This window comes from Mus pahari, chromosome 10 (genome assembly GCF_900095145.1).
Source record: "Mus pahari chromosome 10, PAHARI_EIJ_v1.1, whole genome shotgun sequence".
In the NCBI taxonomy this organism is placed as follows: domain Eukaryota; kingdom Metazoa; phylum Chordata; class Mammalia; order Rodentia; family Muridae; genus Mus; species Mus pahari.
The window spans coordinates 33,901,879-33,920,291 of NC_034599.1; the positions used below are offsets into that span (position 1 = coordinate 33,901,879).

The following is an 18,413-nucleotide window of genomic DNA, read 5'->3' on the forward strand; positions in this document are numbered from 1 at the left end:
GGGAGAGGGAGAGGGAGAGGGAGAGGGAGAGGGAGAGGGAGAGGGAGGGAAAAATGAATTTTGAGAGATTCCTGGACTTACAATGTACAAGGTTACACTCAGGTGTATTTAGATACACACCACTATTGAAATATTTTGGCGGGGTTTATGCCTCACTCACTCTAGCCTGCATAGCTCCTGAATAAAAGACACAGAAACCTGGAACTTTAATTAACAAGATGTAAGCCTACACTGGGCAGGTTCTGAGCTTTTCAAACCTACATCCTAGCCACAGGCCCTGAGTTACTTGCTGTTAGAATCTTGACAGCCTTGTTCATCTCCATGTGTATCCTCAGAGTGAGCTTCTCTTTGCCATGTGCTCACGGTCTATCATACATCATGGTGACCTTCTCTTTTCTTCCTCCTTCTCCCTTATGATCTTTCCTGAGATTGCCTCAATCAATTCTAAGTTGGGCTTTCCTATCCTCTTTGCCCACTCTTAAGGTCCAGCCTTATGTTAACCACCAGGGACTACTGGGTAGCATTCTTCACAGCACATTGGTTGATACAGTGCCCCAAGATCAGATTGCCATCTGGACAGGAGAACAGAACTCAGATTCTGAATACACAGTGCACAAAACTAACCCCAACATACCACCTCAAATAGCTATCATTTATCTATTAGAAGTACATTCAAAATCCTTCCTCCAGGCAAGTTTGAAAATTATAAAATTAAACTAAAATAAAACTAGATAAAAAATGAGAATATTTTAATTTTCATAACTTTTAATCATTAGAATTGGAAGTTTTTGAATCTGACTTTGATTCCTTACAGAAGAAAACCTTTCAGAAGTTTGAGAGACTAACTACCAAAACTCCATGTTTTGTTTCATGCATATGTAACCTCTAAAAAGCCCCTAAATGAAACAGTAATTTTTAATATATTCATAAAGAATTCATCTCCTTCAGGACAAAAAGCAAGCTTATCTCCTGGGAATTATTTTGTCTCTCTGTTGAGAAATTATGGATTTCCTTCCTGTTCAATAGTGTGTGGAATTAGCCTTGGGATTTGAGAGATCAATTGAAGCCTTGAGTAACTTCTAATCTGTAGTTACACAAAACAAATGCTGGTTGAATGTTGGAGGGGATGCCACTTTGTTTTGTCTTTTTCCATTAGGTTTTCAAGCTGTTTGTACCCAATGCAAATTTTATAATTAAAATTAATCATCTTTTTCTTTCTTCTTTAGTAAATCCAGACTTAAAAAACTATACTCTGGACACACACTAGACTTTCTTCAATCTTTATGAGTATGAGGTTTTACCCTAAATATTTTTAAAAGAATATTTAGATCCAAAAATTTAGTCATAACTAATAATAAATCCACCACCCCATAAAAGACCCTTCAAAGAATATTATCTAAATAAATTAGGACTCTTAAGTACACTCATTTAGTCAGTAAAAAAAAAATTACTCAGGACATCTATGTATATGATAAAACCTGAGTTGTTGAAGCACTATGACACTATGATGAATAAGCTAATACAGTCCCTTGGCCTTCAGTACCTGCAGGTAATTACTGGTGAATCTGTTCAAAGTTCTGCTGACAAAAGTGATTTTAGTTCTTTTTGTGCTTAGGAAACTGAAGTATTCTAAGATTCATTGTTTTATAGTTTTGTTATGGAAACAGACATACTCAATACTTGTGTTAAAACTATGTATATTAGATGCTAATCCATTGCAATCCTCCCTCATAGTTATGAAGAACATCTTATGATTATGTATTATTTTACCTTGTTGATTATTAAAAATACCATTATTTGTTTCTATTGGTAGTCTCAGTTTTTATCTTAAATGTGATATCAATTCTATGGTCTTTAAAACATATCTTGGACCACCCCAATGGGTAAGGTTTTATATGAAGGAGAGAAATAAGCCTCCCAAGACTAACAAGGGCAATGAAGGGGGTAGATTAAATACTTATGGTCATTTCACTATCTCCCAATATAGGCCTTATCTAAACTTATTTCTGACATTCGGCTTTTTTTCTCCCTGCAATGACCTCATTCACATGACTTAACTTAAGGAATTACTTTTATTAGAGGAAATATCACTGATTATATCAGTAGATGTGACTACTGCCAACACTAAGGAGCCTCAAGCATTAGTCAAGGGCAATTTGAGATATAGGCAGATCTTGTCTGAAAGCAACTTTTAATTTTATTTTGTAGATACAACCAATTTTACTACAATCACCACCCTCATATTCTGTTAGTAAGCTTCTGATGTTTGAAAAATGCTACATTAATTGCTTTGAACAGAGCATGCTTCCATCTATTAAGGAGTCTGCAATTTAGAAGGAAAAAATCAGTAAAAGTTGCTCATAGAAAATTCAGTGCACTGTAGTGAGTTCTACAAATAGGAAGAAGCCCATGAGGATTCTGGGAGAAGGATCCAAATATATTAATGGGAAACATTGGAGGCTTCTTGAAGAAGATAATATGTGTAGAGACCTGCATGAAGCAAAACCTTATCTAATTATATAGATGGTTTGTTAGGAAGATGAGAATTCCTTATAGGTATCTTCATGTGTCTGTCCATGCATTCCAAACAATAATTTATTAAGTTCACTGTTTTTATATTAAGAATAGCATATCCTCATTAACATATCCTCATAATGCAGTTTCTGCAAGTATCTTAATATTTTTTCAATACTGTCATTTTTCCTGTGTTACAAAATCTGTAAATATGATTTTATCTTCTTCATTCTTGTTTCCATGTGAGCCTTCCTCCCTCCCTCCCTCCCTCCCTCCTTCCCTCCTTCCCTCCTTCCCTTTCTTCTCTTCTCTTCTCTTCTCTTCTCTTCTCTTCTCTTCTCTTCTCTTCTCTTCTCTTCTCTTCTCTTCTCTTGCTGTCTCTCTCTTCTCTCTCTGTCTCTCTCTGTCTCCCTCCCTCCTTCCCTCCCTCCTTCCCTCCCTCCCTTCCTTTTTTCCTTCCTTCCTTCCTTCCTTCCTTCCTTCCTTCCTTCCTTCCTTCCTTTCTTCCTTCTTTGTTTGTTTGTTTTTAATACATCTTGACCAACATTTACCTTAAAAGAGCTATGTAGTAGTATAAATGATAAGGATAAAACTATAGAGCAACAAACAATACAATAAAAGAGAAAATAAGAATATATTTGGAACTCTCAATGACACTTAGGTTCTGTCTGTTGAATGCTGGAATTAAGGTCCATACCTGGACTTTCTTCACCTGGAACTTACTCTGTCCCAAACTATCCTTGATAACAGAGATATGCTTGGCTTTATCTCCTGGGATTAAGGGTGTGTGCCACCATGCCTGGGTCTAGGTTTTTCATGGCCATTGTTTTTCAAGATCCAATTCAAAAACCTAGCCTTCCTGCCTCAGTATCTGGATCACAAGTGTGCCCTCTATTTTTCTATTATAGTTCATTCCAGATTAAAAAATACAAATAATTCCTTGATCAAATTCAAACACAAACAAAAAAACTGGGTGCAATCTTACCCCGAGATCATCACTCCCTTAATCTTCTTATCTCCTTGAACACAGGATTCAGTTCCATTTCACTTCCTGGTCCCCCTTTACTAATACTTGAACTATACAATTTGGATTTTTTTTTTTCTTTTAATACTGCTATGCTTAATCAAAATGCTCACCATGAGACTAAACCAGAGTACACAGTCTCTGCTGGGCTTTTTGAGTTTTCCTTTGTCAATACACTTGATATAAAGCTCTTTACTTTAACCTCAGACATTTCAGACAAGGGCAAAAAACAGCTACATTCTTCACAAAAACAGATCTGGACCACATATTGAAATTCTTCTCCACTTAAACTTCTTGGGCAAGGTCTGCCCAGTTCAAATCAATCTCAGCACGATGTCTTCCAAATTCCTACTAGAATATCCCATTAAGCCCCATTTAGAGCATTCCACTGCTTTACAAACCCAAGCCAGAGCAAATCCTAGAATAGGGATTCTTCCAAACAAAAGTATGGTCAGGCCAGGCGGTGGTGGCGCACGCCTTTAGTCCCAGCACTTGGGAGGCAGAGGCAGACGGATTTCGGAGTTCGAGGCCAGCCTGGTCTACAGAGTGATTTCCAGGACAGCCAGGGCTATACAGAGAAACCCTGTCTCGGAAAAAAAAAAAAAAAAGAAAGAAAGAAAGAAAAAAAAAAAAAGTATGGTCAGGCTTATCACAGCAATACCCCAGGCCCTGGTACCAACGTCTTAGTTAGTGTTTTACTGCTGCGAACAGAAACCATGAGACTCCTATAAAGACAACATATAGTTGGCTTACAGGTTCAGAGGTTCAGTCCATTATAAGGTGTGAGGATGGCAGTGTCCAAGCACACATGCTACAGGAGTAGCTGAGATTCCCTACCTCTTTATTTGGAAGCAGCTAGGAAAAGACAGGCTCATACATGGTAAGTAGGAGGAGTCCAGCAGACATGAATGGACTGGGGTACATAAAGGGTAGCTGGAAATGAAAAAGGAAAGAAATGAAAAATGAAGCAAAAACAAAGTTTCCTACCAAGGCTCCTATTTAGCAGTGCATTTACATAGGGAGAGGCCACAGACCCATCCTTTGTTTCAGCTGGATTATGTTGCAAGGCAAGCCCAGCAGGTAGTCTACTCTTGTAGGAAATTACAGGTAGGGTAAGGAGGAAGACTCTACCTTGGTTGTTAAGGTTCTTTTGTGACAAACACCTAAGGTCTATTTAGCCTGTTCAAGGCTGGTGGAAGGGTACAAGGTTTCATTACCCACATTCACATTAATACACTTCCTGCAACAAGGCCATACCCCAGCACAATCACATCTGCTAATTGTGCCACTTCCTGGACCAAAGATATTCAACCTACTGTACATGGGTGAAGGCAGCACATACAAGACCTGAGCAAACCCAAGCCAGAGCAAATCCTAGAATAGGGAAGATAGTTTAACACAAACTTATACCCTTATATGGAACTATTATTATTTTTTAATGTTAATGTAAGACCCCAACTCAATGTGTTTCTTAGACCCCTAGAAACAAAGCCCAGCATGGAGTTCTTTGTTCTTTTGCTTCAGCCTGAGAAACCGATGACCACTGTAACTGGCTCATCACAATCTTGACCCACCATGGCGCCTGACTCATTGTGTAAGGGACCAAGAATGTTTGCCAAAGATAGCCTGTAACCCTTCCATAAGAGATGAGCTGTAATATATCATCCTCATTCTTATGTTTACTTAGCTTCCCCATCAAGAATGTTTGCCAAAGATAGCCTGTAACCATTCCATAAGAGATGGGCTGTAATGTATCATCCCCATTCTTATGATGTTTACTCAGCTTCCCCATTCTTTGTGGTCTTATCCTCCCCTTTCCTTGCAATTTTTTCCTTCAAAAACCCACTGCAACTGCTGAGGGTCGATCACCCCACCCCAGTGTGAGTTATGAGCTCTGCCTCAGCATGTTGATTCCAGATTAAAACTCAGGCATATTGCAACAAGAATGGTTTTTCTCAAGTTATTGGGGTTTTGGCTCATCCTGGGACTTGAGCGAGGGTCTCCCCAGAACAGAGGTCTTTCATTAGGAAAGCAGAAATAGTTATTTCTAAGACTGTATTCCCTGGTAAGCCAACCACACCAATGGAAGACAACACATACAAGGGTATTTGTACATAGCCAATTATTCTTGAAGATAAAACAATCAAATGGGGTGACCATGATCAAAATTAGTCTCAAAGAACTAACTGAGAAGGGAAATGGAGGAGAAATGCATCTTAGAGAGAGGGGAATAGGGGGAATAGACTTGGGGGAGGACAGAGTGGAAACTTAATTTGTGATATAATATATGACAGAATAAATAAATAAATAAATAAATAAATAAATAAATAAATAAATAAATAAACAAAGTAAGTAAAACCTTTAAGTCTAAATAAGATGGTACATGCCTTACTGCATAAGGAGAATTACGAATGTTAGCTGAGCTTGATTATGAAGGGAAATGAAATTTAAAATGAAATTTAAGGCCTGGGATTCGTGTAACTTATGTCCAGAGAGTTGTTTTGTAAGCTTAAAATCCTGAGGCAGAGAACACAGTGGGACAGGCCTGGCACACCTAGGCAGGCCATTGTTGGAACATTCCTGGGATTGATGGTTTGGAGTCATGTGTTAACCAAATGTTCTGCTGACCCACCCCTCAGGTCTCCTAACACTCCTGCTTTTGCATGTACCATTCTGCAAATGTGTGGTCATTCTGCTGATGTTTAAATGAGCCAATCACGTGTAACTGTGCCAATTCTTGCTAATTCCTCCCCCTTCCCCTATAAAAACCCCTAGTCTTCAAGCCATGTGGTTGATGCCTCTACCTCCTGTGTGAGGTACGCATTGGCCCTGAGCTCCGACAATAAACTACCTCATGTTTTTTACATCAAGATGGTTTATTTGTGGTTTTTGGGTGTCATCTTCTCGAGACTGAAGTGGAGAGGGCTCCCTATGAAAGTCTTTCAGTTAATAGTAAAATCATGGTTTAGAATATATTTTGTTGAACAAAATAAGAAAATATGATAAAGGGATACCAGTAGCATGATTTCACATGACTTGAGTGACTAATGTTTTTACACAGTGTTCACAATTATGTGATTCTAGGTCACAAAGCAGAAAGATGGAATTTGAACAAGTAGCATAAACTAATGTAATTACTGATGTAAGTCTTTTTTCACTGAAAAGATGCTCTAATTACATTTAGTCTTTTAACAATAGTAGGAGAGGAGCTATGTATCTTTAGAGACTTCAAAATAGAAAAGATATAGACTAGTGAATAGGAAAATATAATCATTCACCCAGGGACTAAATGACATCTACTAGAGTAGGGTTTAGATAGCAAAAGTATTAATGACATAACTTGTAAACTCTAGATTATTATACAAAGATAACATGGGGTTTATTATTAAGTTTTGCTAACTGTGAAGTCCCTGAGGTAATGAAATGTTATTGAGATGTTAATGACTTAGTTTGTTTTCTTCATTAATTGTGTATTACAAGTGGGTCAAACCTTCTGAGAATTTGTGCACCTTCGGGAATTAATTTCTTCTATATTTCTAAGATCTAGCACAAAATTCTCAAATAATATAGTGTCCCATGTCAGAAGCACACAACTCAAGGTAGGTAGATTCCAAATTCTCAGGACTTGAATAAGAATTGGATGATATCTGAGTTTTAGTTTACAAATGGCCTTAATAATGCATAGTTCATCAGTACTGTTGATCCATCTTCCCAACTATAACATTATACATATAAAAATTTTAAAGAATATTTTTTTCATGCAATCTTCAACTTTATTCACAGCATTAGACAATGTATACTCTATGGGTTAAGAGGAGTCATATGAGTAAACTGTCCAATCACAATGTCAAACCATACTTGCCATCTGTGGCATTTTAGAACCTACATTGACTTTTAATTCTCTAAAAGGAATCCTACACAATGTATTTACCACTAAAGAAATGAATATGGAGTCAATTCAACTAAACTGAAATCACCCACAATTTGATACAATGTGGGATAGTTCCACAGTGACATTAAAATTCTTAGTCCTATGCTATAGCATATTGTTATATTATTTGTTTTTGTGATTATATTCACTTGTTTTTTAAATGACTTAAAACACAACCATTGCCTAAAGACCAACTATTGGAAAACCAGCATAGAAAAGTTCAACTATGGATTCAAAATATTCTCATTTGCTCATTGCCTTCAGAAATGTACACTGTTCTACTAATAAGTTAAAATCTGGGGATTTATAGAAAAGATTTCCATAGTTTATGATAAACAGAGAAGCAAAATATTAACATTTATTTTAATTCCAGACACACATATATTTCATGTGCCTCTCTCTGTCTGTTTATCTGTCTGTCTGTCTCTTTCTTTATATATATACATGTGTGTATGTGTGTGTGTGTGTGTGTGTGTGTGTGTGTGTGTGTGTGTGTATGTGTTTATGTGTGTGTTTAAATGCTGATCATTTAATGGGTAGCTTAATATATTTTGTGAGCATCTGTATTCTCACCTATTGAGTAACCATTTACATTTCTTGGATATTCATTCATGCATATAAAGAATGGCAGTAGCAACTGTTTTGTCTGATACTGTTGTATATAACACAGAAGATAAAATAATTGTAGGAGCCAGGCGGTGGTGGCACATGCCTTTAATCCCAGCACTCGGGAGGCAGAGGCAGGTGGATTTCTGAGTTTGAGGCCAGCCTGGTCTACAAAGTGAGTTGCAGGACAGCCAGGACTATACAGAGAAACCCTATCTCAGAAAAGTCAAAAAAAATTGTAGGAGCTAAAGATAGGGGACAAAATAGGAAGAGACAATTATCAATATTATCAATATCCCATAGCTGCCTACAGATAGCATATGACCTATGCAATTGAAAGGTGCTGGTTTTCAATTTTGCTGTATATAATAAGTCAAATATTGCATATAAAAACTTAACTTTTGTTCATCTGTGACTTGCAAAATGAATTATTTTGGTAGGAAATTTAAACATTGTACCAGGTGCTCTTGCCTCTTTGTGATGTCAATGTCAAGTCACATTCATATTAATTACTATTACATGAACTATGTGGACAAAATTATATGTTTTATAATGTGCAAATTTTGTAATATCTAGATAACTTTGTGATTTGAGATTTCTTTTTCTGAGTTTTAAGTGGATTTTTTAGCTGTCTTTTCTTGCTGTGAAACTGTTCTTCCTGTGATTTTCAGAAAGGCTTAATGACTTTCACACATCTTCCTTAATCTTTCTGGATTTGCTTTCTTTTTAAAGCTCACCAAATATGCATCTGCAGATAAGTGAAATATTCATGCTTATCTCCTGTTGCACTCTGCAACACATGATGATGAGGTTCATTTGCTTCAACAGATGAATAATTTAAACTGCAAAGTATTTGTAGTTTATCTAGACAACTCTTTCTTAGAAAAGGAAATTCAGTGAGTTATTTTGACACCTACTCAAAACTGTTAAACTTACTAAGTTTCACAAACAGCTGTATGTCTCTTTCTACTGTGCTGCATGGTGTGATGGTTTTTTTTCTGTGAAACTTAAATCTCTTAGTCTGATTCATATGAATAACTGATCAACTTCAGAGCATCCACCCAATGATGCCCCAATTTCACAGTCACTTTTAAAGGGTTTCACACCTTTGTAGTCTATAACTGTCCTTCAGAGTATGACCCATTTCATTTTGTTTGTGGGACAGGTTATTGCTATATAGACCAGAATAAAGGATAACCCTCCTTACTATATATTTGTAATTCAGATTCATTACTTTATTCTTGGAGATCATATCCTGTTATATTCTTTGCAACAATATCTCATCAAATCCTGGTCTTAAAGACACAGGTATGCAGAATATTCTTAAAAAGTTGTAGACAACCTTCACAAAAATATATTGAAACACTGTACCTTGTTTTGATCTTATCCATGTTTGTCATACAAAATTAAAGTAGTTTATTTCATTGTGTGCATTAACTTTTGTCTATTTTTTTGCTTTTGGAAAACATACATAATATAAATCAATATCAATTTCCAGAGTCTATATACTCTTTGTCATAACATTGAGAAAAATTTAACCTTATTATGATAATTTTTTGTGCATGGTTCTTTTGTTTGCACATATGTCAATGTACCAGGAGCATGCTGGCACTTGCTGAGGCCAGAAGACAGTGTCTCAAACTTTCGAACTGAAGTTATAAATGGATTTCAGCTGGCAGGTACTTACTGGTACATGAACCTAGGAAATCAGGATTGAAGAGTATTTGGTGCTCTCAAATGCTGTGCCATCGCTGCAGCCTATAAAGAACGTATTAATACAAAATTACTCAAAAAATTATTAACATTAACTTTTTAAGAAGCAAGTATTGCAACTCTGCCTGAATTTTAGGAAACAGTAAATACACATAAAATACACATATCTTTGCATTTTTGAAAGAAAAGTTAGTAAGACATTGGCTTCAACTGGTACAAGAAAAGGAAGTCCCTAAAGAAAACACTGAATTATTGGTGATACAGATACAATACCTGGAAGTCAGCTGGAATTTGCTTTTTCATGGATATAGCTGGCCTCAGCTATAATTCATGGCTAGACTGTAGCACCTTATTTCTCTTCCTACTTTCATACCTACCTAGCAGGAGAATGTCCTAACCCAGTCTAGCTTTGCATTATCAGAAGAGATATAAAAGATTGCAAATCTCGGATGAATAGAACTGTTATCTTATCCTTTCATTTACACTGAGAATCTTCTTTATTTGAGTGCCTGTACTCCCAGATTTAGAGACAGTAATGTTGGTTCATATAATGCATTGAGAAATTGAAAGGGACTACTTTTAAATTATCTGAGCTATATTTCAAGGGACAGTTCATAAAGCTGATGATTCCTGTGGCAGGGACTCATGTGAGAAGGGTAAGTAGTTTTATCTTAATTATACAAGCAGAATTATTAAGTCTAAGTTATGCTTACTTTTAATATGTAGTATTTACAGAGTTCAGTATTATGGACAAAGTGACATGACATGGCTTAAAGAGTAGTCAGTAGGTGGGGTGTAAACAAGACTACTAAATTTAGTCTTTCTCCCAACCCTGTACAAAGAATTATAGACAACTAGCAAGTGTAGAAAGCAAAGACAGAGTCTTACCTAGGAAGATCATAATGATTTCTTATCCAATAGTAAAGGTCAACTCTAAAAATTTGTATACAAGTAACATGATACAGACTAAGAGGTTGGAATAGGTACTATCTAAGTATACACATATACATACATGCATGTAACAATAATTAATGAAAAACTTTAGTGATTTTGAGGTAGAACAAGGAGAAGAATATTGGAGGGCTTTAGGGAGGAAATGGAAATGGATTCATGTAATTATATTACAATTTCAAAAACTAACAGGGGTAATTTTTGAAAAGGTCTATGGAATAGACAAATAAATGGGGGTAATCAGATTTTCAGAGGTTGAATCCATGAATCACAAATCCAAGTATAAGTATCAAAATCAACCATTGCCCTCCCTTTTTCTTATAGATAATATTTTATAAGAAATTACTACTATGAACCATTCTTCAGTGATTGATTTTATTCTCGAAGGACTAACAAAACAACCAGAGCTTCAGCTCCCACTGTTCCTCTTGTTTCTGGGAATATATGTGATCACAGTGGTGGGAAACTTGGGCATGATCCTCTTAATCACCATTAGTTCTCAACTTCATTCTCCAATGTATTATTTTCTCAGTCATTTATCCTTCATTGACCTCTGCTATTCCTCTGTCATTACACCAAAGATGTTGGTGAACTTTGTATGTGAGAAGAACACAATTTCTTTTTTGGAGTGCATGACTCAGCTTTATTTCTTCCTCATTTTTGTTATTGCAGAAGGATACCTGCTGACAGCCATGGCCTATGACCGCTATGTGGCCATCTGTAGCCCACTGCTTTATAACACTGTCATGTCCCACAAGGTGTGTTCCATAATGATGGCTGTGGTATACTCACTGGGCTTCTTTGGGGCTACTGTCCATACAACCCGTATGACAATGTTGTCCTTCTGTGGGTCTCGTATTATCAGACACTATTTTTGTGATATTCTACCCTTGTTGGCACTGTCTTGCTCAAGCACCCATATCAATGAGGTACTGCTGTTTATTATTGGTGGAGTTAATACTCTAGCACCTACACTGGCTGTCATCATCTCATATGCTTTCATTCTAACAAGCATTCTTCGCATCCGCTCCAATGAAGGACGTTCCAAAGCATTTGGCACCTGTAGCTCCCACATTATGGCTGTGGGAATCTTCTTTGGGTCAATTACTTTCATGTATTTCAAGCCACCTTCCAGTAATAATATGGAACAGGAGAAAGTGTCCTCTGTGTTCTACACCACAGTGATCCCAATGCTAAATCCCCTCATATACAGTCTGAGGAACAAGGATGTAAAGAATGCNCTGAAAAAGATGGTTGGGGGAAGGCAGTCATCCTGACAAATTGAGAGAAATAATACATGAAACGGGACATTCTCAGAGGTTCTTTGCGTGCTTCCTTTCCTCCAGAGAAAATAGTCCTTTTGAGAAATGATTCTGTTATGTTTGAGAATATCTGATACATTTTTGTAAATTATCAAACAATATAATTTTGTGGTAGACACTATAATCTCTGTAAATAGTTACGTGTAATAGAATTAGTGAAAGAAGATGGTGTATAAACATGAAAANGTTATGATTATAATAAAACTCAACATCGTTGGTTGGACAATAAATATAGCAAACTATGTTTGAAGAAAGGTCTTCCTGAATGTTGACCACATGAACTAATTCACATCCATATTTGTCCCATTATGGCGAAAAGATAGAAATTGGAGTGATGCATTTATACAACAAGACATTCCAGCAGCTGCAAGAATCTCAGAACAATTTGCATCTCCTCTTATAACATCTAGAAGTAGAGAAGTGNCATACAATTATCAGTTTTGGCCAGGTAAATTTAATTTGATATATTTGTCTGGAGATGTAATTTAATAGGCTCCTGTTAATTTAAGCCCCCATATTTATGGAAATCCGTAAAAGAACTCTAAAATTAACCAAAACAACATTCAAGGCAATGTGAATTTGCCAGTAGCTTATTATGAAGAGTAGTTTGTCTTGTATTCCACATTGTAATGTACGCTGTGTCCATGTAAAAACAGATGCCATTAATGAAGACATCTCACTACTTATATGAGATAATGTCATGGAAATGGCAAATCTGGGGGATAAAAATCATACTGTACTCAAAATGAAAATAACCTCTGTACCTACATCTTTTATATTGAGATATTCTGAAATTACTCTCTGAAATGCATTCCTCTGGAAGAGTACTTCATATTTTCTTCTGATTATTTGTTATTTTTCAACTTTGTAAGGTTTAACTTGAGCCATGTGCACTACAGTTTGACAACATCATCACATTGTGTTTAAAAAGATTATGTATAGTATACTTAAATTTAATCAGATTTCTTACAAATAAGAAGATATTTAAGAGTGAAAACTCTTCCAAGGACCCAGAAAAAGTAACATATAAAATGCCTCATTCTGTTTAATAAAACACTATATTAAGAAAATATTCTGGATGTGGAAGAAGATGCAGAAAAAGCATAAGGGCCTGAGGTAATGGAGAACTCTAGGGAGAACAGTCATTAAATGAATGGGATTGGCTCACATATGAACATATATAGACTGTGGCATGGTGCTAGAGCCTGCAAGAGTAAGCAACAGATGCTGTTCTGTGCTGAAGCAAACATACCACCATCCCTAACTCAGAATTTTCTCCTACTGTTAACCACGTGTAAATGAAAATTTTATTTTCTCCAAGAGAGTCTCAGTGGGTAAATAAACTAGGATTAAGGGTAGAATGCATGTTCAAAAGTAGATGGCTATGGAAACTGAACTCAGTGGCATCTTTGAGTATTCCTCATCTTAGGCACCCAGGAACTCATGACCATGTGACTGAGCCAGGCAATGCACCTTCTCCCCAGACAGTTTTGTTAGGGATTTTTTAAGTATATATAACCTGCAGTTCATCTGCATGGGCATTATATCTTCCATCTTACTGTTTTCATCAGATTCTTGAGACTACAACCAGATGTGTCTATGTGTCTGCTTCTTTTGCTTTCTCTTCGGCTCTACTCAGTCTTTATGTTTTGTCTAATTCTGATGTGTTAGTTTTGTTTTATCTTATTTTATTTTATTATTAGTATTTAAAAGTGTATTTGCATTCTAATGAGAGATCAAAAGAGACAGAATACTTGGGCCCATGTGTAATCCAAGCACTTGTATGCCAAAGAATAAAAATTGCATATTTGAGTCCTGGGCTACACAGAAAGTTTCTACCAATAAATAAATACATACATACATACATAAATAAAACAAAAACAAGCAAACATGAGAGAAGGAAATATTGGGAGGAATTCTATGCCTAATTTTGGGGTGACAGACCTCTGAATACATTGCTGAAGGTATTTCATCAAGAGCACAAGTTATCTGGGCTTAAGTCTGGGGACAGCATTCATGTGTCTGACTCAGTCACATGATAATGAGTTCCTGAGTGCCTGAGATCTTTTTAGTTTCTCCTCAAAAATATGTCACCTCTCTCAAGGGCCTAAATAAAGTGTAAAATGTGCTTTTGTTTTTGTTTTTTGGCTTTAAGTTACTCAAAGCCTAACAAAATAAATTCTCTTTTATATTAAAAAAATAATAAAATATCAGGAAAACCCCTAAAATGCCACATGACTTAATTTTACATCCTGATAGATGATTTGTGAATAGATAAGAACTTTCTTTTCAGCCATTATCATTACTCTTGGGACAGATGGTAACATGAGACCCAGAAGACTTTTTGGAGGCTGTTCTGAAATGCTTGGGACTACTGGGGATTTATGAACTCATGAGTGTTTTGTACTCCTAATAAATCCCAAGTCTCAGAAGTGTCACATAAAAGCTCCATATCACAGCACACTCATGATTATGGATCTTGGGAAGCTAGAGGTGATCTGCTTTAGGACACTTATACTTTGTTCCATTATATAATTATTAACAATTCACCCAAGACCAAAATATTAATTCAACCCTTAATACAATGTGTATAAGTAAGCAGGAGGCATTTCTGTGAACATCATAATTATCTCCTACATGAAAAAGAAACCAAGCAATTTATAAGAACATTTCTTTCTTGCAGTACCTAGGTAAGTGTCCAGTTTCACTTATGACAAAAATATGATATCTCATAGAGGGACAGCTAGCATAACATTTTTACTCATATTCAACATTTCATTTTTAGGTGAGTATTTGTTTCAGTATTCTCTCCAGGAACTAATAGTCAGTCTCTTTTCATGTCATCTTTTGCTATTACTTTTTCTATGACATGATCACACATTAGGAAGGAATGATTTACAGTCCAAATTTAACCATCTGTGGTACAAAGAGCCAAACTGGGAATCCATGACTATGCGGTATTTGATTTCCTCAAACATTCCTGTAGTATATATTTACCTGTACTCTGTATCTTATACAGTTACTTATACACATCTTTAAAAGAAAGAAAGCAAGGGAACAACCGACCTCAAATATATGTCTCTTGGTAGACTGAAATTCCTGCTTACTTGTTTATTTTAAATGAATGGACCTTTTCAGAGCACACCTAGATAGATCATCAATCTATCCACTGTATGTATCTCTTCTTCAATTCCTCCTGGCCACAGAATCCCTAGACAAATGTGTCTACAATGTCACAATTTCTCCCAGGCCTCCAGATCAGTGCCTGGTACTTCTCGCATCAGTCTGAACTACAAAAGTTAGAAAATTTATGAAATCCAAACATCTTCAAACGTTAATATATTTTCATCACCCACCACTAGGTAAAGAATTTGGGATGAAGAAAAAGTACACAAATTTATAGTCCTCATTCTAAGCTGGTACATTTTCACATCTTCATATTGTATGACTATACTCGAGTTTTTAAATGTATGTTGAATATTGATTTTTGGTTTATATATTGAATATTAAGATTCATTCTTATTCTCACTTCAAATTAAAACCCATTAAATGACTAGACCAAAAATAGCAAACTGACAAGCAATGAAGTCAGCCTTTGAAATGAATATTTATTGATGCTTGAACTATCTACAATGTCTACATAATTTTCTGAAAATTAGATAAAATTCTGAGATAGATTACTCATTGCAGGTATTATTGTTTTGGTGTTTGAAGACTTTCTAGAATGAACTCCATTCTGAAGTTGTTCACTTTAAGGTGATCCCAGTTTCTCCTCTTGAACATAATCTAGAATTGCCCTTCTGAGAAGCTTTAGAAACTGGGACTGTTGTCCTTTGACATGTCATAATGAATGTAAAGTACATGAATTCAAGATGTAATGTGTGAGGATGGAAGAGGTAGGAAAAGGGGAGATGAAGAAGAAGAGAGGATAGGAAGAGGGTAACCATTATCTCCACCCATCATTTCTTAATGGAAAAAATAATTGTATTCTGGCAACACACACTGCAACCTAAAATGACTCCATGACAAAGGTACTTCATGCTTGAAAATGGTGGACTCATTAGATTGTCTTATTTCTTGAGGAAATATACATAGCACAAGCTTTTATTTGTACAGATTAAACATTAACCATGGACATACAGTACTAGATGAGTCAAGTTTATCCTAATGCATTTTTCTATCACATTAAGTAGTAACTACTTCTGTCTTGTAATTATTGACCATTGTTTTTAGGGCTTTAATAAGTAATGGCATTTTAGCTTATGATGAGTACAGTAAGTGACACTTGAGAATGGTTGAATAGGAGGAAAATCTCCTTGTCAACCTTGGAATCAACAACAGTAGCACAGGAGGCTCTCTTTCATCACAGCACAGTGGAGGAATAGCTGTGTCTCAGCCTTTATCAACTTAGAATCGATCCCTGTGTGGGGTGATTATCCTGGTTAGGAAGTTTCTTCCATGGAGTGTTTGAGTGACTCAATGGGATTTAGACCTGTACATCTCTACCTTCCCTCTAGCTGGAGATTTAAACAAAAAACAAACAAACAAACAAGCAAACAAATAAACAAACAAAAACTATTTTTGAAGCAATGGGGCAGGGGCTGAACTATTCCTTGTTTTGGGATATTTCAAAGGAAACTCAATGGAAAGAAAGTGGAGAAAGAGTGCGAGAGTGTTCCACAAACTTTTAGCATTTTAATTCTTGCTTGATCCATATCATTAAAGAAAACTTTTGCTTTGTTCACAGAGCTTGATTTGTGTTTTTGAGAAAGGGTTTAATAATAGAACCCAGGTTGAAGCTGCAACATACATAGCAAAAAATTGGCCTCAAAACCACAACAATTTTCTCAGCTACTTGAAGTGCAGGAACAAACACTCAAAGAATTTTTTCTCATCATCTTTCAGTAAAAATTGCAACAGTAGCCAGGCACTGGTGGCACATGCATTTAATCACAGCACTTGGAAGGCAGAGTTTGCTGGATTTCTTAGTTCAATGCCAGCCTGGTCCACAGAGTGAATTCCAGGGCAGCCAGGGCTACACAGAGAAACCTGGTCTCAAAAAACCAAAAACGAAACCAAAACAAACAAACAAAATTTCTCTGTAGGGAAAAAAGAAACTGCCCCCTTAGAGCAAAATTTCTATTTTGCTTCTGGATACATGAGGCAAGTCTTTTTTAATGAGTAAGAAAGCATTTTATCTTGTGATCAGAATTAACACCTAACAGGGAGACAAATCTGAAGGAGATACATTAGATGTTCATGGACAGGAGATGAAAATAATTTATTTGTACTTCATTAATTTCTCTTTAAAGCTTTTTTTTTTTTCATTCAGAAAAGGAGTAATGGACTTCCAAAATGTAATTTATTTTCATATGAGAACAGGTATGTTCATATTAGTTATGTTCATATTATGTTCAATTAGCTTAAATTAAATAATTGTTTTCCATTTTCACAGAAATTATCCAAGAATGGCCACTGGGAATCATTCTGCAGCAGTTGCTTTTGTCTTGGTGGGATTAACACAGAAGCCTGAGCTCCTGCTGCCCCTCTTCATTCTGTTCCTGGGCATCTATGTGGTGACAGCAGTGGGGAACCTGGGCATGATCTTGCTCATCACAGTCAGCCCACTGCTGCACACTCCCATGTACTATTTCCTTAGCAACTTATCCTTTGTGGATCTCTGCTATTCCACTGTCATTACACCCAAAATGCTGGTGAACTTTCTTGGGAAGAAAAATGTGATTGTCTACTCAGAGTGCATGGCCCAGCTCTTTTTCTTTATAATCTTCGTGGTGGCTGAGTGTTACCTCCTGACTGCCATGGCATATGATCGCTATGTGGCAATCTGTAGACCATTGCTGTATAATGTGATCATGTCCTCCAGACTTTGCTCATTGCTAGTGTTGGTTGCCTTCATCCTAGGGCTTTCATCTTCTGTGGTACACACAAGTGCTATGACGAATCTGAGCTTCTGTAAATCCCATATCATAAGCCATTATTTCTGTGATGTTCTTCCTCTGCTCAATCTCTCCTGTTCTAACACACATCTCAATGAGCTTCTCCTATTTATCATTGGAGGGTTCAACACCTTGGTGCCTACCCTAGCTGTTGCTATCTCCTATGTGTTCATCTTCTGCAGCATCCTTCACATCAAGTCATCAAAGGGCAGGTCCAAAGCCTTTGGAACCTGCAGCTCTCATCTCATGGCTGTGGGAATTTTCTTTGGGTCTATCACCTTCATGTACTTCAAGCCTTCTTCCAGTAACTCTCTGGAGCAAGAGAAGGTGTCTTCTGTGTTCTACACCACAGTGATCCCCATGCTGAACCCATTAATATATAGTTTGAGGAACAA

The 18,413-nt window shown here is 36.4% G+C and overlaps 1 protein-coding gene and 1 pseudogene across 1 annotated transcript; both read left to right on the forward strand.

The window, feature by feature from the left end:
* The first annotated feature begins 11,086 nt into the window (after positions 1-11,086).
* Positions 11,087-12,016, forward strand: LOC110328467 (olfactory receptor 8D2-like). The gene has a single exon (XM_021207860.1). It carries the CDS (start codon positions 11,090-11,092, stop codon positions 12,014-12,016), a length of 927 nt encoding a protein of 308 aa, XP_021063519.1. The 5' UTR covers positions 11,087-11,089.
* A 5,483-nt stretch (positions 12,017-17,499) lies between these two features.
* Positions 17,500-18,413, forward strand: part of LOC110328321 — a 4,809-nt pseudogene continuing 3,895 nt past the window's right edge.